Here is a 23850-nt window from a genome sequence, read left to right as displayed (position 1 = left end):
CTCTGGCCATCGAGTCCATGCCAACCATCCACCTATTTGCACCAATCCTACACCAATCCCTTTATTCTTCCCACATGCCCATCAACTCCCCCCCCCCCAGATTCTCCCACTCCACCTACACACCCCAATAACAAAAAGGCCAATTTATTTGCATCACACTCCTATATTTGTTCCCTCCATGATCAACACACCAGGGCTGCAGTGAGTACCATCTCAAAACATCTCCAAGGCTTTCATAGCACCCCCCAAACCTGCTCTTCCAACCACCAAAAGGATAAAGCCAGCAGGTGAGTAGGAATGGCCCCACCTGCAATTTCCACTCAAGGTCACACATCACCCGGAATTGGATATGTCACCATTCCTTCATCCAAACCTTGGAACTCCCTGCACAAGCCTCATGGGAATTCCTTCGACCAAATTGGTTCAAAGCAGCTGCTCATCACCTTTCTAAAAGTTGAGGATGACCAATAAAAACCAGCCTTGCCAAAGACAATGACAGCTCATTAACAGAAAAATAAAATTAGGACCCACTAGTGGGGCTTTTATATACGGTCCCCACAGGACAAACAGCACCCTTCTTGTTATACCAAATGTTTAGTTTAATTCAGATTGAAATTTTCACATAATTCCGTGTGCCTCTAAATTGGAACAGATCTGTACTTACACCTGATAACAGGGAGAGGTTCAGACCTATTGCCATGAGAGTTCTCCATGAGGATCCCAACGTACCATGCATGATTCCTTTAAATGAGGGACCACCGCTGACCACACATGCTTGAACAGAGTGATGCCTTGGTCCAAGATTACTGGAGACCAAGCTCTGTTGCATGGACATTAACAGATAACTATCACCTATCAACACACAGGTGGGTCCCCATTGCTCTCTCTTACAACCTGCCACTAAGTTGCCTTCTTTCCTTCTCCAGGCTCACCTCCCCCTTTCCCTCTGACACTCGTAGCTCCCCCCCAACTTCAATCAATGCCTCACTGTTCCTCCTCTCAGCTCAAGAAAAACCTCTGGGAAACAAAAAAATCACACAATTATAATTATACAATAAGCATACAAAAAATTTTGACTGCCAGTTGAGGGAGACTGCGAAGAGTCCTCAAATTTAATTGCCCTGAGAAAAATGTCCCTATTCTGCAAGGGATGATTCTGACTAACAGGTCCACCAGAGACCCAATCCTTATGCAGACTGGGGTCAAGCATACTGCAGCTGTGTCAATGGTTTCACAACATTTCTCACTGTAATATTGCACCTCACCTCCAGCAAGCTTCATCGGTTCTGTAAGTTAGTTCCACTCCAGTGGGAAACTCTTCAACCCATGTTACCTCCATCCATAACTAAGGCCATTCAACCCCTCTCATCAAATTGCAGTAAGTAGACAGGACCAGGTTGTGAGCTCCAGGTTGTTGTTAATTCGTTTAATGAAGCACATGAAAGAACAGGTTTTGCATTTAATATCCACAAAACAAAACTTCTCTACAAACCTGCCAGAGTTGTACAATCCTACCCTGACCACGAGTAGACTCTGGAAAACGTGAAACACTTTCCACATGTTGGAAGCCACCTTTCAGCAAAATGAGACCCTGATGATGAAATTCACTGCCACCTCCAGTGCACCAGCAAAGCCATGATCCAATGAGAGTGTGCTCACAGATAGCAAACATGGTACAATGCTCATGGCTCAGTCAATGATTCTTGGCACTCCTAAATGCTTGAGAGGCATGGACTACCATTAGCAAGCCCCTAAAAGTACTAGAGAGCTACCAATATTCCTTCCACAGAATGCCCCAAATCCATTAGCAGAAATAAGCAAACCAATATCAGCATCCTCTCCTATGCCAGCACCCCCAGATTCACATGTTTGACACCAGACTACCAAAAGTGGCAAATATTCCAAACTCCATCACAGCGAGATTACCAAGAGGACAAATGAAATGCTTCAAGGAGGTCCTCAAAGCCTCCCTGAAAAAGGTGTCACATCCTCATCAGTTTCTGGGAATCCTGCCACCACTCAACTGGGAGGAGCAAAATCCAGCATCGCACTAATCACTGTATGTCTTTGTTGGGAGTGCACAAAGCCCAGTGAAAGTGGCAGGAGCTCACAACCTCCTGTACTTCCCACACATCCGCCACGTCATGTACCTTCTGTCCCACCCACAGCAGTCTGTGAATCCCACATCGACTCAATCAGCTTCCGCCGAAGTGGAATGGAAACAAGTCAGCCTCAACCCCGGGGAACCCTCAAGACAACAACCACCATTTGCAACACACTGAATCTACGCAATTTCCTACGAAATCACACGTAATGGTGCAATAAATCAACTTGCATGTTCCACAAATTAAAAAACAGAAAAATAAATGAACCTTTAAAACGCCTTAGAGTTTATAATGTAAAAAGCAAGTCACTGTGGATCCCAATGAAGATAAAGTGCTGGGAATATTCAGCAGTTCTGCCAGCATTTGTGGAAAGAGAAACAGGTCATTGTCCTTTCACCTGAACACGATGGTGTCAAAGTAGTTTTAATTGAATCATTCACAGGATATGGATGTGGCTGGCTAAACTAGCAATTGTTGCTGATCCTTACTCTCTGAACTGAATGCCTCATTTGGCTATTTCAGAAAGCAGTTAAGTCAGTTTGGCGTCATTGTCTGGGTAAAGGCAGTGGATTAGCCCACTGCTCTATGCTCCATACACATGGCTGTGTGGCTAAGCACAGCTCCAATGCCATATACAAATTCGCCAACAACACCACTGTTGTTTGATGACTCACAAATGGCGATGAGTCAGCATACCGGAGCAAGAGAGAACACCTGGTTAGCTGGTGCCACAACAACCTCTCGCACAATGTCAGCAAAACTAAAGAGCTGATTGTTGACTTCAGGAGGGGAAAAAGGGCAAACACATTGGGGGAAATCAGCAGTGAAGAGAGTCAGCAGCTTTAAATTCCTAGGCATTAACATATTGGAAGACCTGTCCTGGGCCCAGTAAAGATGCAATTGTAAGGAAAGCACGCCAGCGTCTTTACTTTCTTAGGAGGTTAAGGAGGTTTGGCATGTCACTGAACACTAACAAACTTCTACGCATGTACTGTTGAAAGTACCCTGACTGGTTGCATCGTGGTCTGGTACGGCAATTCAAATGCGCAGGAATGCAAGAAGCTGCAGAGAGTATTGGGTTGAGTCCACTACATCACGGGCACATCCTTCCCCACCATCGGTAGTATCTACAGGAGGCATTGCCTCAAGAAGGCAACATCCATCAAAGATCCCCACCATCCGGGCCATGCCATCTTCTCACAGCTCCCATCGGGCAGGAGGTACAGAAGCCTGAAGTCCCACACCACCAGATTCAGGGACAGCTACTTCCCTTCATCCATTCGGTTCTTAAACCAACTGGCAAAACCCTAATCGCCGTGACCACTCTGATCACTTTGCACTAAAATGGACCTTTTTTTGTTCTAATTGTGTTTTCTTATTAAATAAATTTACTTAATTTATGTTTTTTTTGTGAATGCTGCTTATCTGATGCTATGTGCCTGTGATGTTGCTGCAAGTAAGTTTTTCATTGCACCTGTGCACACATGGACTTGTGCACGAACAATAAACTCGACTTTGACATTAATGAATTTGAGTATTTTAGAATAAATCAGTTGTTTTATAGTCATGGCTAGTCATTCTAGCTTTTCATTCCAGATTTTCTTTGTACTCAAATCTAAATTCCTCAGCTGTCATCATTTCTCCAGATAAACTGCTCAAGCCTCTGGATAATAATCCAGTAATTTAACCACCATACCATGCACTAAGATGCAGGGAGCTGGAGGAAGAGGGAAGGACAGTAGCTATAGCACTTTTTGCTTGCTGGTTTTTAAATCAGCAGATTGTCTGAATGCAACTGTGCTTACAGAGAGCACACCTCTCTTTGCTGCTGGCTGCCGGTACAGTGTGAAGTCATATAGATTGAAGACTGCTTAAAGCCTGCCAGAAACCACCCTCTCAAGACATCAAAAGAAACATGGCCTGGCTGTCAGCCCTCTACAGAATAATAGCTGGAGCAACACCAGGAGACTTGCTGATGTTTAAGCCAGGCTTTTGTCTCTGTGCTAAGGACACAGACTGATGTTTTCATACCAGTCCTAGAACTCAACACAGGATTGACAGTAGGAAGGTTCCTCACGCCACAGCCTATGAAACTAACTATAAATATGCACAGTTTATTTATTTACATCAATTCAAATGCCAGTTCCAAAATCTCAAGGTAGGTGGTAAATGTTAAACTTGTAACCCCAGACAATGCAATGGATTACACCTTTGTAGAAACCACACATTTTCTATAAAAGTGGTGAATCTCTAGAATTCTCTAGACCAGAGATTTGTGGTGGCTAGATCATTAGAAGTATTTAAAGTGGGAGAAGATACATTTTTGAAAGGTCGGGGAGTTGAGGGCTACCCATGATCATATTGAATGGTGGGCAGCTTGAGGGGTCTGGTGGCCTACTCCTGCTCCTATTTTGTGTTCTTCTGGTGATCAAACATCATGAAAATTTACCCCACTGCTTGTACTTCAGCAGCAGTGACACCCTTCTAAATAACAATCAAACTCATTAACCCCCAGGTTTTCTTGTTGACTACCACGCCTGTAACCCAACCCCAAAATGGCCAGGAAATGGACTGGTTCCAGAAGAGTCAGCAATTATGTCATTAATAATGTCATTACAACACAAGTGATAAAATGTCATAAATGATTTTTAATTTTGCAGTAGCTACTGATTTGGATTTGGAGGACTACAGCAACTTATAGAAGGACATTAACAAATGCACAATAAACAAATAATTGACCAACAAAGTTCAAAGATGATTGAAAGGTAGAACAATTTGATCAAAAGAATAGAAGGTCAGATTTCTTCGAAGTGCAAATCTAGATGGTTTGAAGAGGAGGAGTATCAGAGTGCATATTCACAAGAGTTGTAACAGATATTAGCAAGGCAATAAAAAGCAAACAAAACACCAGGGTTTATTTCAGGAGGAAGAGAACAGAAAATTATGCAAGGTAGCCTAAAACAGAGTCAAATCTTGGCCATTTTATAAAAGGCATAGATATTTAACAAGGATAAGATCTGACATGCCAGCACTGATGCACAAGGACAAATAATTTGGGTCTCTTTTAAACACAGAACAGTAGAGCACAGCACAGAAACAGGCCCTTCAGCCCATGATGTTGTGCCAAACTAAATTAGCAATTAAATGCCCAACTAAACTAATCCCTTCTGCCTACACAATGTCCATATCCCTCCATTCCCTGCACATTCATGTGCCAATCTAAGAACCACCGCCCCAGGCTGCACATTCCAGGCAACTCTTGAGAATAGTTTAGGGGTGACCAAATAGAGGTCTTTAAAGTTGTGAAGGGTTTTGATCGAGTAGATACAGGGAGCACATTTACACTTGCACAGGGAAGGAATGTAACCAAAGGTCATCAAGTCAAGATAGTCACCAAGACAAAATCCAACAGAGAATTCAGAAAAAAATTCTTAAACCAAAGAGGGGCGAACGTAGAACCACCCACAAGGAGCGGTTGAAGCAAAGAGAATGGGGGTAATTGGGATGGGGGGGGGAAAAAGGTGGACAAGCATGAGGGAGAAGGGAATATTGAGGGTTAGGCTGAATGCATGAGAAAAGATGGATGCAGCTTAAGTTAGCCAGGTTTGACCCAATTCTGTCCCATGTATCCTCTGCAATCCTATGTAATTGTGGAAACCTAACAATAAACAGATCCAATGTAGATTGCTGGTTATCTTTCTTCTCTCCCTTGATTAGATGTGACACGATGCTTGGCAACCTCAATCTGGTTGGGAACTTTGCTGTGTGACAAGATATTTCAACACACAAAATATGAAGAAAAAAATGGTTCTGGAAACCAACAATAATGTTGTCAGTGCAGTCTTTGAGGCTGGTATAAATTTCCAGATTGCATAATTTCCAAAATACCCACTGTTAGCTCTTGGCTGTCTACAGCACCTTATACTCAAAGTAGAATTTTTGTAGGATGCCACCGAATTACAAGAATGTGCACAGTAAGCTCCCTCAAACAGCAATGTGTTCTTTTGGTAACGTTGATTGAGGGTTAAGTATTACCCAAACCATTTTATGTAATTCACCTCTTCAAAATAGACCACATAGGAGCAGAATTAGGCCATTCGGCCCATTGAGTCTGCTCCGCCATTCGATCATGGCTGATTTATTTTTCCCCCTCAACCCCATTCTCCCCGTAACCTTTGACACCCTTACTAAACAAGAACCTATCAAGAACCAAGAATATACCCAATGACTTGGCCTCTACAGCCGTCTGTGGCAATGAATTCCACAGATTCACCGTCCTCTGGCTGAAGAAATTCCTCCTCATCTGTCTAAATGGGTATCCTTTTATCTTGAGGCTGTGCCCTCAGGTCCTAGACTAGAACCCACAACTAGAAACATCCTCTCCACATCCGACCTATCCAGGCCTTAAAATATTCAGTAGGTTTCAATGAGCTTCCCCCTCATCCTTCTAAACTCCAGCAAGTACAGGCCCAGAGACATCAAATGCTCCTCATACGTTAACCCTTTCATTCCTGGGATCATTCTAGTAAACCTCCTCTGGACCCTCTCCAATGCCAGCACATCCTTCCTTAGATACAAGGCCCAAAACTACTCACAATACTCCAGATGTGGTCTGACCAACACCTTATGAAGCCTCAGCAGTACATCCTTGCTTTTATATTCTAGTCCTCTCAAAATAAATGCTAACATTATATTTGTCTTCCTTACTACTGACTCAACCTGCAAGTTAACCTTCAGGGAATCCTGCACTAGGACTCCCAAATCCCTTTGCATCTCCGATTTCCGAATTTTCTCCCTGTTTAAAAAAGTCTTGTGGCAGCCCGCACACGCGGGACTCGAACCGCCATCGGGAGCCGCAGGCAGACACGCAGTAACACGTTTGGAACTACCCGCTCAGGGTGGACCCTCTGGGGACAGTCGGACGTCACATCCACTCCGCGGATCGCAGGGGCCCATGGGATGGGAGATTTAAGCGCATGATTTTGAATCGGTAAAGGTTTTTTTTTTTGAGTTCAGCACTCTCTGCCTCCATGTGTTCCTTTGGTAGTGCGTTGCATGCGGTTACAATCTACACTTTTATTCTTTCTACCAAGGCACACTTCCCTACTCTGTATTCGATCTGCAACTTCTTTGCCCATTCTCCCAACCTGTCCAAGTCCTTCAGTAGACTCCCTACTTCCTCAACACTACCTGCTCCTCCACCTATCTTTGTATCATCTGCAAACTTGGCCACAAAGCCATCAATTCTGTCATCCAGATCATTAACATATAACGTGAAAAGTAGCAGACCCAACACTGACCCCTGGGGAACACCACTAGTCACTGGCAGCCAACCAGAAAAGGCCGCCTTTATTCCCACTCTTTGCCTTCTGCCAATCAGCCAATCTTCTATCCATGCTAGTACCATTCCTGTAATACCACGGGCTCCCATATGTTTAGCAGCCTCATGTGCAGCACCTTGTCAAAGGCCTTCTGAAAATCCACGTAAACAACAGCCACTGACTCTCCTTTGTCTGTCCTGCCTGTGGCTTCCTCTAAAAATTCCAACGACTTCAGCCTATTTTATCCTGAGCTTCCAAGTACCTCGAAACCTCATCCTTAATAATGGACTTTAAAAACTTACCAACCACTGAAGTCAGGCTAACCGGCCTATAATTTCCTGTCTTTTGCCTCCCTCCCTTCTTAAAGAATGGAGTGACATTAGTGATTTTCCAGTCCTCTGGAACCATTCCTGACTCTGGTGATTCTTGAAAGATCATGACTAATGCCTCCACAATCTCTTCAGCTACGTCGTTCAGAACCCCAGCATGTAGTCCATCCAGTCCAATAACTTATCCAGCTCAGTTTCCCAAGCACCTTCTCCTTAGTAATAGCGACTACACTCACTTCTGCCTCCTGACTCTCTCAAATTTCTGGCATGTTGCTGGTGTCTTCCACATTGAAGACCAATGCAAAATACTTATTCAGTTCGTCTGCCATTTTTTTGTTCCCTACTACTAACTCTCCAGCATCATTTTCCAGTGGTCCAATGTTCACTCTTGTCTCTCTTTTACTCTTCATATATCTGAAAAAAAAACTTTTGGTATATTATTAGCCAGTTTACCTTCATATTTCATCTTTTCTCCCCTTATTGCTTTTTTAGTTGCCTTCTGTTGGTTTTTAAAAGCTTCCTTTAGCTTCCTGCTAGTGTTTGCAATATTGTATGCCCTCTCTTCTGCTTTTATGCTGTCTTTGACTTCCCTTGTCAGCCACGGTTGCCTCATCCTCCCTTTAGAATGCTCCTTCTTCTTCTTTGGGATGAACTGATCCTATGTCTTCTGAACTACTCCCAGAAACTCCTGCCATTGCTGCTCTACCGTCATCCCTGCTAGGGTTCCCTTCCAATGAACTTCGGCCAGCTCCTCTCTCATGCCTCTGTAGTTACCTTTAATCAACTGTAATACCGATACATCTAATTTTAGCTTCTCCCTCTCAAACTGCAGGGTGAATTCTATCATATTATGGTCACTGCCTCCTAAGGGTTCCTTTACCTCAAGCTCCCTAATCAAATCTGGTTCATTGCACAAAACCAAATCCAGAATTGTCTTTTCCCTGGTGGGTTCGACCACAAGCTGCTCTAAAAAGCCATCTCATAGGCATTCTACAAATTCCTTCTCTTGGTATCCAGTGCCAACCTGATTTTCCCAGTCTACCTGCATATTGAAGTCCCCCATGACCAACGTAACATTACCTTTCTTACATGCCTTTTTTTCAGCTCCTGTTGTTATTTGTACCCCACATCCTAGATACGATCTGGAGGCCTGCATATAACTCTTATCAGGGTCTTCTTTATACTTGCAGTTCCTTAATTCCTTAACTCTACCCACATGGATTCTACATCTTCTGAGCCTATGTCACTTCTTGCTAAGGATTTGATTTCCTTTTTTTAAACCAAGAGAGCCACCCCACCCCCTTTGCCCACCTGCCTGTCTTTTCGATAGGATGTGTGGGGTTCCTTGGATGTTTAGGTCCCATCTATGATCTTCTTTCAGCCATGACTCTGTGATGCCCACAACATCGTACCTGCCAATTTCTAACTGCGGTGTAAGCTCACCTACCTTGTTTCGTATACTGCGTGCATTCAAATATTACACCTTCAGTCATTCACCACCCTTCTTCTTCCATTTGTCTCCATGTTGCCTGAAGTTAAATTCTTATCCTTTTCTCAATTTTGCCTCTTTTATTTTATTCTCGAGACTTCAGTAACCTCTCCTGTGCTCTCTTTCCCTTTTACTTCATCCATACCAGAGGGCATACATTTAAGGTGAGAGGGGGTAGGTTCAGAACAGACGTGAGGAGTACGTTTTTTTACTGAGAGAGTGGTGGATGCCTGGAATGCGTTGCCTGATAGGGTGGTGGAGGCAAATTCATTGGGGGCTTGGATGGGCACCTGAATACGAGGAAAATAGAGGGATATAGGTATTCTGTAGGTAGGAGGGAATAGCTATGTCGGCACAACATTGTGGGCCGAAGGGCCTGTTCTGTGCTGGACTGTTCTATGTTCTATATTTTTTAAGGAAAAAAAATATTGTTATAGGATCTCTTGCGTTCATCTCAGGGAAAAGGTAGACACAGAATTTGATATTCAAGAGACAGCACTTGCACTGCAACATATTGAACTATCAGACCAGATTTAGGCTTAAGTCTCTGGGGTGAAACTAGAACCTAAACTGACAGATGGTTTTAACCTATTAACTATCCAAATCAATGCACACAGATTACAGCAAAGATAAATGGGTGCTCTACGAAAGTGCAAAGGCACACCAAGCCTTCACGAGAAAGGATTTGAATTTCCAATCATGAAATAATGAGGTTGAAAGCAGATCAGGTTTGCAGCTCTGGGGTAGGGTGATGGAAGATCAAGAACTGTTGGACACATTTTGGTTAAAATAAATGTTAGCAGTAAAAGTAACAATGAAAACGCTCAATTCTCGTTAAAAACACAAGTGATCCTTTAGGATTCCTTCCCCAAAAGAAATTCACTACCTTTATCTGGCTACATAAGAAAATTGGATCTGGAGTAGGCCACTCAGCCCCTCAAGACTGTTCAGCAATTCTAGATAATCATGACTGATCTACCCCAGGCCTCATCTTCTCCTCTGTGCCAGTTCCCTGTAGCCCTCAATTCCCTGATCTTTCAGAAATGTGTCTACCTCCACTTTAAAGACCCCCAACGATCTGGCCCCCACAACCCTCCACAGTAAAGAATTCCAGTGATGCGCTACCCTTGGAAGTTCTTACGCACCTCAGTTTTAAAATGACCACCTTCAATCTTGTAACTGTACCCCCTCATTCGAGATTCCCCCACTAGTGGAAACATCTCGACACTTACTCTTGCATGCCCCTTAAGGATCCTGTATGTTTCAAGATCACCCTCATCCTAAACTCCAAAGAGTACAGTTCTCATTTATTTAGCTACTTGTGATAAAACAACCCTCTTATCCCAGGAAATAGCCCAGTGAATCCCTTTTGGACTGTCTCCATTGCCACTATATCCTTTCTTAAATAAGGAAACCAAAACTGTGCCCAGTAATCCAGGTGTGGCCTCACCAACACTCTGAACAATTGTAACAATACATTGCTCTGTCTAAACCCGAGCTCTCTTGCAATAATGGTCAATATAGTATTTGCCTTCCTAACCACTTGCTGCAAATGCTTGCTAACTTTTTGCAGTTCTATACTTCGCTCACCTGCCATCTCTTTCCATTTAGATATCTGCCTTAAGATTCCTCACCAAAGTGCATAACCTCACACTTTCCTACATTTAACTCCATCAGCCAAGCTTTCGCCCACTCAATCTATATCCTGTTTGCCACAATGTGACTCCATTGTTCAAAAAGTAGGAAGAGAGAAAAGCAGGTAGTTATAAGCCTGTAATACATGTTGTTGGCAACATGTACTCCCACCTATTTTCAGCAAACTTCAAACACTTACTCTGGCTACTCCTCAAGGTTATTAATAAAAATCATAATTAGTTGAAGGCCAATTAATTATGATTTGTATTAACGGGGCACTCCACTAGTTACAACCTTCCAGCTTGAAAAACCCATCTATTCCAACCCCATTATAAGCAATCTCCAATTCACACTAATATACTTCCCTGAATATCATGTGCTCTTATCCGTGCCCCAGCCTTCTGTGCCACTTTGTCAAACACCTTCAGAAAATACAAATATACTACAACAAAGGTTAGAAACAGAAAAAACTCAGGTCAAGCCACATATGTGGGAAGAGAAACAGAGTTAATGTGTCAGGTCGAAGACCCTTCTTCAGAACAGGTATGGAGACAAAAGAAGCTTGTTAAGATGCAGGGAGGATCGACATCTACAGGTTACTTACATCAACTCTGCTCATTATATCCTTGAAGAACTCCAGCTAATTTACAAAAAAGGATTTACCTTTCATTACACCATGTTGACGTGGTTTGATGAGTACCTTAGATATAGCAGAATTAGATAATCAGATACAGCCTCTCCAGCAGAAAATGTGGGATATTATGGAGAAAGTTATCAGGATCAGACACGAAGTAACCAGTTGGGTCAGGATGCATCCCAGGTGACTTTGGATAAAGTTTCTGAAGCCCCTTCAAGATACAACAAACCTGATTATTGACCATTTAGACATTACTTCTAGGACAGCACACAAGGCTGAAGTATTTGCCACCTACACTAGTTGGGTACTGGCTATAATTGGCACAAATTTATCACGAGTTGTGATGTCCTTGATTATAGATTCCAACATGTTGCCAACAACATATATTACAGGCGTATAACTACCTCCTTTCTCTCTTCCTCCTTTTTGAACAATGGAGTCACATTTAAGGTTTTTCAATCAACTGGTACCTTCCTGCAACTCAACCGGTGGTTCCAACATCTTCTCAACAACTTCCTTGAAAACCCTCAGACCATAAGTTTTTCCAGTGCCTTGCCCATCATGGTTATTGTTACAAGTTCTTCCATAGTATTTGAAACTAATCCATCAGAAATCTTTGAAATGATTTGGAGCGGGAGCATTGAAAAGAGGCGAATCTCTGTGCGTGTGCTTGTGAGTTTAATCTTGCAGGAGTCCAAAAGAGGCACATTTGCAAAATGTAAATAGTTGATTGGGTAATTAACAGTAGCCAATACAAAGAAGGTAGCATCAAGTGGAGCAGCCATTGTGACAGTGGGGACAGATGGGAACCCGAGTGATAGGTTAGAGGTTGGTGCATTTAGTGTACAAGTAGATACAGAGTGTAGAGAGACTGTGAGGAAGGATAGGCAGTTGAAAGGGCAAAATTGCAGTCAGCTGGATGGGCTGAAGTGTGTCTACTTTAATGCGAGAAGTATCAGGAACAAGGCTGATGAACTGAGAGCGTGGGTAAGTACGTGGAACTACAACGTTGTTGCCATTAGAGACTTGGCTGTCACAAGGGCAGGAATGGCTGCTGGATATTCCAGGGTTTAGATGTTTCAAAAGGGAGAAGGACAGAGGTAAAAGAGGTGGGGGAGTGACTTAGCTGATCAGTGACAGTGTCACAGCTGTAGAAAGGGAGGATGTCCTGGAGGGATCGTCCACTGAGTCAGTGTGGGTGGAAGTCAGAAACAGGGAATGATCACTCTATTGGGAGTATTCTACAGACCCCCCCCAATAGCAGCAGAGATGCTGAGGAACAGATCAGGAGGCAGATTTGAGAGGTGCAAAAATAACAGGGCTGTTGTCATGGGTGATTTCAACTTCCCTAATATTGATTGGCACCTCCTTAGTGTAAAGGGAATAGATGGGGCAGAGTTTGTTCGGTGTGTCCAGGAAGTATTCCTGACACAGTATGTGGATAGACCAACTAGAGGAGAGGCCATACTGGACCTGGTACTAGGCAATGAGCTTGATCAGGTTTCAGATCTCTCGGTGGGAGAGCATTTTGGAGATGGTGACCATAACTCCTTGACCTTTACCATAGCCTTGGAGAGGGATAGGAGCACACGATATGGGAAAGTATTTAACTGGGGAAGGGGGAATTATGATGCTATTAGGCAGGATCTTGACAGTGTAAATTGGGAACAGATGTTCTTGGGGAAGGGCACAGCAGAAACGTGGGGGTTCTTTAAGGAATGCTTGCATGGGGTTCTGGATAGGTTTATCCCATTGAGGCAGGGCAAGGATGGTTGAAGGAACCATGGTTGACAAGAGACGTAGAATATCTTGGCAAAAGGAAGAAAGAAGCTTACCCAAGGTTTTGAAAGCAAGGATCAGACAGGGCTCTGGAGAGTTACAAGGTAGCCAAGAAGGAGCTTAAGAATGGACTTAGGAGAGCTAGAAAGGGGCATGAGAAAGCCTTGGTGAGTAGGATTAAGGAAAACCCCAAGGCATTCTACACGTATGTGAAGAATAGGAGGATGACTAGAGTGAGGGTAGGACTGATCAGGAATAAAAGAGGAAACATGTGCCTGGAGTCGGAAGAGGTAGGGGAGGTCCTTAATGAATACTTTGCTTCAGTATTCACCAGAGAGGGAAACCTTGACATTTGTGAGAATGGCGTACAACAGGCTGATATGCTAGGGCATGTCAACGTGAAGAAAGAGGATGTGCTGGAACTTTTGAAAAACATTAGGATGGATAAATCACCGGAGCCAGATGGGGTATATCCAAGGTTATTACAGGAAGCAAGAGAAGATTGTTGTGCCTTTGGCGATGATCTTTGCATCCTCACTGGCCACAGGAGTCGTGCCAGATGATTGGAGGGTGGCAAATGTTGTTCCTTTGCTCAAGAAAGGGAGTAGGGTTAATGCTGGGAATTCCAGACCAGTGAGTTTTACTTCAGTGGTGGGCAAATTACTGGAGAAGATTCTCAGAGAAAGGATTTCTGAGCATTTGGAGAAGCATAGGCTGATTAGGGACAGTCAGCAATAGCTTTGTGAGGGGCAGGTTGTGCCTCACGAGCCTGATTGAATTCTTTGAGGATATGACAAAGCACATTGATGAAGGTAGAGCAGTGGATGTGGTATACATGGATTTTAGTAAGGCATTTGATAAGGTTCCTCATGGAAGGCTTATTCAGAAAGTCAGGAGTCATGGGATCCAAGGAAACTTGGCTGCATGGATTCAGAATTGGCTCGCCCATAGAATACAGAGGGTGGTTGTAGATTGAGAGTATTCTGCCTGGAGGTCAGTGAACAGTGGTGTTCCGCAGGGATCTATTCTGGGACCCCTGCTCTTTGATTTTTATAATTGACTTGGATGAGGATGTGGAAGGGTGGGTTGGTAAGCTTGCAGATGACACGAAGGTTGGTGGAGTTGTGGATAGTGTGACAGGTTGCTGTAGGTTACAACAGGACATTGATAGGATGCAAAGCTGGGCTGAAAAGAGGCAGATGGAGTTCAACGCAGAAAAGTGTGAAGTGATACACTTTGGAAGATTGAATTTGAAGGCAGAATACAAGGTTAATGGCAGGACTCTTAGCAGTGTGGAGGAACTGAGGTATCTTGGGGTCCACGTCCATAGATCCCTCAAGGTTGCTGTGCAGGTCAATAGGGTTGTTAAGGCAGCGTATAGTGTGTTAGCTTTCATTAGTCAGGGTATTGAGTTCAAGAGCCGCGAGGTAATGTTGCAGCTCTATAGAACTCTGGATAGACCACACTCGGAGTTTTGTGTTCAGTTCTAGTTACCTCATTATAGGAAGGACGTGGAAGCTTTAGAGAGGATGCAGAAGAGACTTACCAGGATGCTGCTTGGATTGGAGAGCACGTCTTATAGGTTGAGCAAGCTAGGGCTCTCCTCTTTGGAGAGAAGAAGGATGAGAGGTGACTTGATCGAGGTGATAAGAATGGACAGCCAGAGACTTTTTCCCAGGGTGAAAATGGCTAACACGAGGGGGCATAATTTTAAGGTGATAGGAGGAAGGTACAGGGGTGATGTAAGAGGTAATTTTTTTTTACCCAGAGTGGTGGGTGTGTGGAATGCACTGCCGACAGATGTGGTAGAGGCAGATACATTAGGGACATTTAAGAGACTCTTAGATAGACACATGAATGATAGAGGAATGGTGGGGTATGTGGGATGGAAGGGTTAGCTCGATCTTGGAGTAGGATAAAACGTTGGCGCAGTATCGTGGGCCAAAGGGCCTGTACTGTGCTATAATGTTCTATGTTCTATTGTTGTCTTTCACAGTGAAGAGTGTTGCAAAGTATTGAGTTAACTTATCTGCCATTTCTATGTTTCCCATTATTAATTCCCCAATCTCATTCTCTAGGGGTCCAACACTTACCCTAGCTACCCACTGGTCTAACACTAGCCCTTGTCAATTTTTGCACTCTGGCCTTTAATTTAATATTTTCTTTAACCTTTGTCTTTTTCCTGGGTTCCTTCATTCCAAATATGATGCATCTCTGCTGAGTGTTATAAACTAGATGCTTAAATATCTGGCACTGCTCATTCGCTAACTAATCCCTTCGCCCATTTACCAAGTACAACCGAACAGCTTACCCTTGAACCATTCTAATTGTCCTTATTTATGTTGAGGATACTAGTTATGGACCATGGTCCACCCTCAAACTGTTTCTGGAGTTCTACCATGTTGTAGTCACTACTCCCTAGGTGATCCTTAACCACATCTTTTATTAACCCTACCTCATTATGCATGACCAAATCTGAAAAAAGTTATTCTCTGGATAAGCTCTATAACATACCACTAAGAAATAATCCCTGACACACTGCACAAAATCCACTTCTAGGGCAGCACTGCCAGTTTGATTTGTCCAATGAATATGCAGATTAAAATCATCCATGATAATTTGCAGTTCCTTCTGATATGTTTTTAATATTTCCACATTTATGCTTTATCCTGTAAGTAGCAACATCTTGTGGGGGGGGGGGGAAGGAGAAGGGGGGCTATCAACAACTCCCACCATTTCTCCTTTCCCTTGCTGTTCATTATTTCCACCCAAATCAATTCCACATCACCATCTGTGCCTATATCACTTAATGTCACACCGATACCTTTCTTAATTAACAAAACCACCCCACTTCCTTTCCCTTGCCTTTACTTTTAGAATCTTGAATAACCTGAAATAGAGTTTCCAGTCCTGGTCATCTCACAATAACTATTAGATCATACTCCTATGTTACTAATTGTGCTGTCAACTCCTCTACAAGTATTAGGTGCATTGAGATAGAGACCCATAAGCTTTGCCCTTTGGCACTATTCACTTACTTTGGTTTATTTCTCCCCCTTCCTGTCACACTTTGACTTTCATTTTCCCCTCACTATCCTATACCACTACATTTTTTAAGTTTTGATTCATTAAGCTTTCCATCATTAGATCCCTCCCCACCTCCCTTTCTACATAGGTGAGCAGACTCATCTCCCATGCAATTCCAGCAAACACCAACTTGGGTGATACTTGACTGTTTATTGATACCGAACTTACTCGTAGAAGTCATCTTGGCAGTCCTGCGGAGCTGAAGTTGACTTGCCTCCACCCTTGTTCTGCAGGTCCCAAGGTGGCTGATGAGACCAATATAGGACCCACAGACTCAGTCACTGTTGGAGCAGGTGGTGTTTGAGGGCAGGCAAGGTGAGAGCGGGGTGGGGTGAGGGGTAGTTTGGGAGGTGATATCCTTGTTGTTTTTATGGGCTTCTTCATGCTCCAAAGAGATAAAATTCCCAATGCTATCCCAGATGCGTCTTTGCTGTTGAGTGGTCATAGGTCAGATTCCCAAACAAAAACAAAATCAGTGAGGATGTTACACTTTTTCCAAGGATGTTCAAGAACATCCTGGAATTTTTCTCCTTATCCCCCCATTATCTCTTAGTCAGAGCTATAGGGCCTGTTTCCATGCTCTTCGACCCAACTCGATCACACTGACCAATTGGCCACCTGACCTAGTCCCATTTGCCTGCATTTGGCCCATATCCCTCCAAACCTTTCCTATCCACGTACCTGTCCAAACGTCTTTCAAACATTGTAATTGTACCCACATCTACCACTTCCTCTGGCAGTTCGTTCCACATACCCACCACTCTTTCTGTGAAAGGTTTGCCCCTCAGATCACCTTATCCTCCAAGGAATATAGTCCCAGCCTATCCAGTCTCTCCTTATAACTCAAACCCTCCAGTCCCTGTAGCATCCTTGCAAATCTTTTCTGCACCCTTTCCAACTCAACATCCTTCCTATAGCTGGTTGACCAGAACTGCACACAATACTCCAAGTGTGATCTCACCAACATCTTCTACAGGATAGAATTCAGTTTGGAGTGCCTGCTGCAGCACTGAATAATGTGGCAATTAGGAGGTACTGACAGGGGAATGGCCAGTGACTTTGGTTCACTACTTCCACCCGTGGATTTGGACGATTCTGTGGAAACAGCATTGGTAGTACTTCACCAGTACTGAGGTGCTGTTGTTGGTAGTCCAACAACATCTGATTAGCATGGGGAAGACAGGGATCACTGCTGTCCAACAGACCATGAGTTTTATAAGATATCTTTATTAGTCACGTGTACATTGAAACACCCAGTGAAATGCATCTTTTTGCATAGAGTGTTCTGGGGGCAGCCCGCAAGTGTCGCCACGCTTCCAGCGCCAACATAGCATGCTCACAACTTCCTAACCCGTACGTCTTTTGGAATGTGGGAGGAAACTGGAACACCTGAAGGAAACCCATGCAGACACGGAGAACATACACACTCCTTACAGGCAGCGGCCGGAACACTAACCGCTGCACTACCATGCCTGCCATATTTGATGTCCTGATCTTTAAATTCTCCTCCTCAAACAGCCCAAGGCTGTGCTAGTGCACTGAAGACAATGGTGAATTTCATTATCAACACCTACCCTCACTGACAGCTAGTTCTGAAAAATGACAAGTGGTTTGCTTGCCACAATGTGGACATTTATTTTCAAAGGGAAGTGCTGTGTATCAGATGTAAGTTAGTAGTGCAAATTTGTTTTGTGGTTATTGAGCATAAGGCACATTCACTTCAGTGAATAAGTCAATGACACTGAGCGTTCCCCCTCCAAACTTGCATATATGTAAACATCATCTACACAATGCAGCTCAATAACCAATGTTGGAGTGACCTCGGTTCTGCAGTGGAGACAACACAAGTTACATGGTTTCCCATTTACACTATAGATTAGTTTCATTACAACGGGAAGCTTGACAGCAACAAACCTTGCAAGGTTTCAGTCAGCTCGGGCACCAGTGGTCAACATGATTAAAACTGCCAGAATTTTGAGGGTGCAGAAGAGGTTCACCAGGATGTTGCCTGGATTAGCGAGGAGAGAAAAAGGAGTGAATCCAGACATTGGCAGTAAGCAAGGACCAGTCTGCCCGAGCCCACCTGCTCCTCAACAGGTGCCAATGGATGTGTGCACATATTCACATCCACGAAGCAGGACCTTGACCCTTGCCAACCTGGCAAAACCTTGTTCTGCCAAGCCTGTGAAGCTGCTGATATGTAACAGCTATCCCACGTTAAAAAAAGAAACACACAGGCATCTTCCACTCTGAAATAGCTCAAATTGCTATCATTACCTTTTCAAGAGAAAACCAGCGATACCATCACAGGAATGAAAAGGAACATCCAGAGCTACGAGGTCCAAGTGGATGGAAATATGCCATATTTAGAGAAGAAAATTCTCCTTGTGCCCAATCATTGATGCTCCATAAATAGTTCTCCCTATGCCCAACCGTTACAGTTGGAAGAGAGAACTAACCATTCTCAGGTACAAAGACCAATATAAAAATATTCATTAAATCAAATCTCCCTGGTGGTTAAGTGATTGTAATTGTTTGCCTATATTAATGTAGGCCTTTGTTGCCCTTGATCAGAGTTGTCCAATACCTTAGCCACAGGCTCTATGTGACCAATTCAGAACATATATGGGTAATTATATTTTTCTCATCAATTATTACCATCAATATTAATTAGCAATGGGGTCTCCATGGATTCAGTCTTAAATGACTGTAGCCATGGGAAACAGCCTCTCAATATGCATCAAACCCCTATGAATTTTATATTCCCAAAGATTCCTCATAGGAAAACCTCTCTCATCTCTATCCCAGTAACATCTAGAAGTGGTAGAGGCAGGTACAATTACAATGCTTAAAAGGCATTTGGACAGGTTCATAGGTAGGAAAGGTTTGGTGGGATGTGGGCCAAATGCAAGCAAATGGGACTAGCTCGGTAGACAACTTGGTTGGCATGATCGAGTTGGGCTGAAGGGACTGGATAACTCTACAAACCCCTCTGTCAAATATGTGATGAAAGGTCATTGACCTGAAATATGAACTTGGTTTCTCCTTCCATAGATACTGCTTGACCTATTGATTTTTCTTACAGTATTTCAAGTACACCCTTGCTTTAGATAAGGTGATCAAAACCCAATGACTGAGATGTAGTGAGTCTTGGTTACTCTGATGCTCCAATCATTGAGCAATAGAAGACTACATTCTATTTGCATTCTCAATTTCTTACTGTAGCCGCATATTAACTTATCCATCCTATCAGTACTGCTTTCCACAACATCACCTCGTAGATAACCATCCAAATCTTACAAATGCAAAGGAATTCACCCCAATAAAAGAAAAAATAAAATGAATTTATTCATTTTTATTAAATAAATGCAGTGAGGATCTGATGAAAATGAACACAGGATACAACATATTCATTATTTTTAGCCAAACATGCATCATCTGTCATTCTATCCGGGATGCTAGCAAAACAATGTAGGTCTCCAAACTCAAATCTTTCTATTTTAAATACATATACTGCTGGCACATAATTGATAACAGGCTGTAAGGATCATCACTAAGGTCTTTTCCCTCCCTCAGTTCCCTGCATGCTGTGTAAAAAAAAACTAATGCAAATTTAAGATACTGCAGATGCTGCAAATCTGAGATTAAAACAGAAAATGCCAGGGATACTCAGCAGGTCAGACAGCATCTGTGAAAGTTAAAATTAAACAGACCAACAGGGAGGGAGAGAGAAACCAAAAGGGAAGGTCCGTGATTTGGGTGTCAAAATATTTCACCATTTTTCCCCTTTGGTTCTCTCTGCCTCTCTACTTTTCTCTGCAATTAAATACTCATTTTGAACTCCTCCACATTTGATTAATCTAAAACGTTGCTGTTTCTGCAGGGACGGTGCCTTACCCGAGGATTTCCAGCTTTTTCTGTTGTCATTTCATATTACAATACAGAAATGTTATTGGCAATTGGTTTATTGTCACATGTACTGAGATACAGCAAAAAGATACAGCACTAACCTAAAAGATGTCAGTCTGACGAAGAAACAGAACAACAGGTTGGGCAAACTTCTGCACTTTTATTTCTGCAAGTTTATTTTATAAAGTAATCATGTGTTTTTCTTTTTCAGAACATTCCTTCTTCTTCAGCCCTTTGCCTCTTCTACCTATCCCCTCAGTTTCTTGCATCTCCCCCCTCCCCCACCCACCTACCCCCTCTCACCGGCCAGCCTGTGTTCCTCCCCTCCATCCTTATTCTGGCTTCTGCCCTCTTCCTTTCCAGTCCTGATGAAGGGTCTTGGCCCAAAACATCAACTGTTTATTTCCCTCTATAGATGCTGCCTGACCTGCAGAGTTCATAGACCATAGAACAGTACAGCACAATACAGGCCTTTCGGCCACAATGTTGTGCCGACCTTTAAACCTCGCCTAAGACTATCTAACCCCTTCCTCCCACATATCCCTCTATTTCAAATTCCTCCATATGCTTATCTAGTAATCTCTTGAATTTGACCAACGTACCTGCCTCCACCACCGCCCCAGGCAGCGCATTCCATGCCCCAACCACTCTCTGGGTAAAAAACCTTCCTCTGATATCTCCCTTGAACTTCCTGCCCATTACTTTAAAGACATGCCCTCTTGTATTGAGCATTGGTGCCCTGGGAAAGAGGCGCTGGCTGTCCACTCTACCTATTCCTCCTAATATTTTGTGCACCTCTATCATGTCTCCTCTCATCCTCCTTCTCTCCAACGAATAAAAGACCTAGCTCCCTTAGTCTCTCCTCATAATGATTCCTCCAGCATCTTGTGTGTGTTGCTCCAGATTCCAGAATCTCTTGTGCATTTGTTTTTAAACAGGTTGTGAAGGCACTGTGACCAATTGTTAACACACTGCTGGGGATGACCCTGCCTGATGTTTTGCCACTTGCAGAAAAGGAGGATCAAAAAACTGCAGATGCTTGAAAATTGAAATGAAGCAAGATGTTGAAACACACAGCAGGTCAGGCAGTATCTGTGGAAAGGGTTAACGTTTCAGCTGGAAGACTCTTTCCACAGATGCTGCCCGATCTGCTGAGTGCTTCTGGCATTTTCTGTGATTGCAGAAAATGTGTTAATAAATACAGCAAAATGAAGTACACGGTAGCAACAAATATAATCGTGAAATGGGGCCCCTCCGTCAACACCACTCCCTCCCTGCATTCATACCATTACACACCCCTCCGAGTTGAAGAAACAATTCACGCAAAGTATCTAGATTACAGTAAAACTACTTCCTTTGCAAATGCACTAGCTTTAAAAAAAACACAAAAAGCAAACCGCTGCAGGAATTTAGCGAATCGAGCAGCATTTAGGGGTAGGGAAGGAATTGTCGACGTTTCAGGTCGAGACCTCACAACAACTTTAAAATCCACGCTGGACATACTCAGCCAGTGGAGGGAATAGTTTTGGGGCACTGACCTTTCAGCAGAAAGGATTTGAACGGAACTGAAACACAACGCTACTTCTCCGCGCGGGAGTTTCCAGCATCTTCTATTTACAACTTACTGCACACTCCACACACAAACCCATGTGGGCCTTCTAAACAACACACACAGGGATCTCAAAGGGAAGGACCCTGCAGACAAAAGAATCCTCCTAACGATCAAGACATCACGCCTTCCAAGCAGTAAATCAACAAGGCAAGCACAATTAGACAAGGAGAAAGTTTTTATCAGCAGCGGTAGTGGCGTTGCAGGAAAATCTCCTTCCTGCAAACCTTCCCCCCCCCACCCCCCCCAGAAGCGAGGAAGGTAAGAAACTGGGTCCACAAGGGTAAAGCAATAGAATTGCTGAACACGGCAGCTCCCGAGAGAATAAAGCAGATGGCATTAAGTTGCTATGCTTAATCCCACAGTGGGGCATTCGTGTTCAACGACAGAACCTGCAAAGTTAAGATTAAAACCAGTTTTGGGAACATGGCAATTAACCCTCCCGACGAGCAAACAAACCCACAGTCACCGGCCGTGTCAAATAGGGAAACACATGGCGGGTGGAAGAGACTACAAGGGAGGGAAGAAAGCACCCAACACCCAGCCTGCCGCTCACAACGTACCGGCTGCCAGCACCAACTCCACCCCACTGGCAGCCGCCGTGTTGGGGGGGGGGGGGGGGGGGGATTGTTGCCCAGATCCCGGGTTCCTCCACAGCCCAGGCAAGGAGGGCAAAGTCTGGAATAACCTGGGATATCCCAGGGTAAACAGTGGCGGCGGGGGTCACCAGGGAATGAACCGATGGGGAAAGAGTAGGATGGTGGGGGAGTCGAGTGGGGAGGGATAAGGGTAGGGAGATGGCGGGGTGGTGGTGAGGAAAGGTGGTGGTGCAGGGGGTATTGCTTGTTCGGAGGGGGTGGGGAAGGGAGTGCTGGGTCAGGGTAGGGTGGGGAGGGGAGGGGAGGAGATGCCGGGTCAGGGAGGCGGGACAGGGGATGGGGGACAGGAGATTGGGGGTGGGGGACAGGGGATGGGGGACAGGAGATTGGGGATGGGGGACAGGGGATGGGAGACAGGGGATGGGGGACAGGGGATGGGAGACAGGGGATGGGGGACAGGGGATGGGGGATGGGGGACAGGAGATTGGGGGTGGGGGACAGGGGATGGGGGACAGGGGATGGGGACAGGGGACAGGGGATTGGGGGTGGGGGACAGGGGATTGGGGGTGGGGGACAGGGGATTGGGGGTGGGGGACAGGGGTGGGGGACAGGAGATTGGGGATGGGGACAGGGGTGGGTGATGGGGAACAGGAGGGGGTGATGGGGGACAGGGGAGGGTGATGGGTGGGTGATGGGGGGTGTCAGGGAGCGGGAAGTGGGTGCCCCCGGCCGGGCGGGCGGGCCCTCACTGACTCCGATCTCCCCTCAGAGGGTCTCTCACCTTTCTGAGCGGAGAACGCCGCGTACCAGGACACCGAGACCACACTGCACAAGACCACAGCCGTCAGAACAGTTCCATTTCGGAGCCTCATCTCACCGGGCAGACATTATTGTGATTATTTATTATTGTATATTCTCTAGCGCGCACCTTCCACCCTCTCTCTCTGGGACCGCTCCACCTCACTACATCCCCGCGCGGATGCCTACTTACGCCAGCCAGCGGCGGCGGTGCGCCTGCCCGATGACGCATTCGTCGCCCCGCCACGCTGCGGATGGATATCCAACCCCAGACTGGTAGGTGCGCTCTTTAATTTTGCGGTTGGTTCTCGCTCGGTCGGTAGAATTTATTATTTTTATTGCTGAAGACATATGAAAAGATACTAAGATTAAAATATACTATTCCAAGGCAGTATGGACCGTGAGTTAAGTGGATGAATGAATATATAATTGCAGACCATGTCTTCTGAATGATGATGCTGTTGAAGCTGAGTGACCAGTGTCCCTGGAGTATCCATGGCAACCAAGATTGGTGACTGGAAGTTTGGCCAAATGAGAGGGACTTGCATTTTTT

General features: G+C 44.5%; 1 protein-coding gene across 1 annotated transcript in view; it reads right to left on the bottom strand.

Moving 5' to 3' along the window:
• The window catches only part of mgat4b (alpha-1,3-mannosyl-glycoprotein 4-beta-N-acetylglucosaminyltransferase B), a 258918-nt gene extending 235459 nt beyond the window's left edge, over window positions 1–23459 (bottom strand). The window contains exon 1 of the mRNA XM_052015206.1: window positions 23281–23459. Within this exon, the coding sequence (XP_051871166.1) occupies window positions 23281–23371 (91 nt within the window). The 5' untranslated portion in view covers window positions 23372–23459. The remainder of the gene's footprint in view (window positions 1–23280) is intronic.
• Between the last annotated feature and the right edge of the window lie 391 nt (window positions 23460–23850).

This window comes from Pristis pectinata, chromosome 4, assembly GCF_009764475.1.
Source record: "Pristis pectinata isolate sPriPec2 chromosome 4, sPriPec2.1.pri, whole genome shotgun sequence".
Lineage (NCBI taxonomy): Eukaryota > Metazoa > Chordata > Chondrichthyes > Rhinopristiformes > Pristidae > Pristis > Pristis pectinata.
This window is presented reverse-complemented; position numbering and strand designations above follow the sequence as displayed.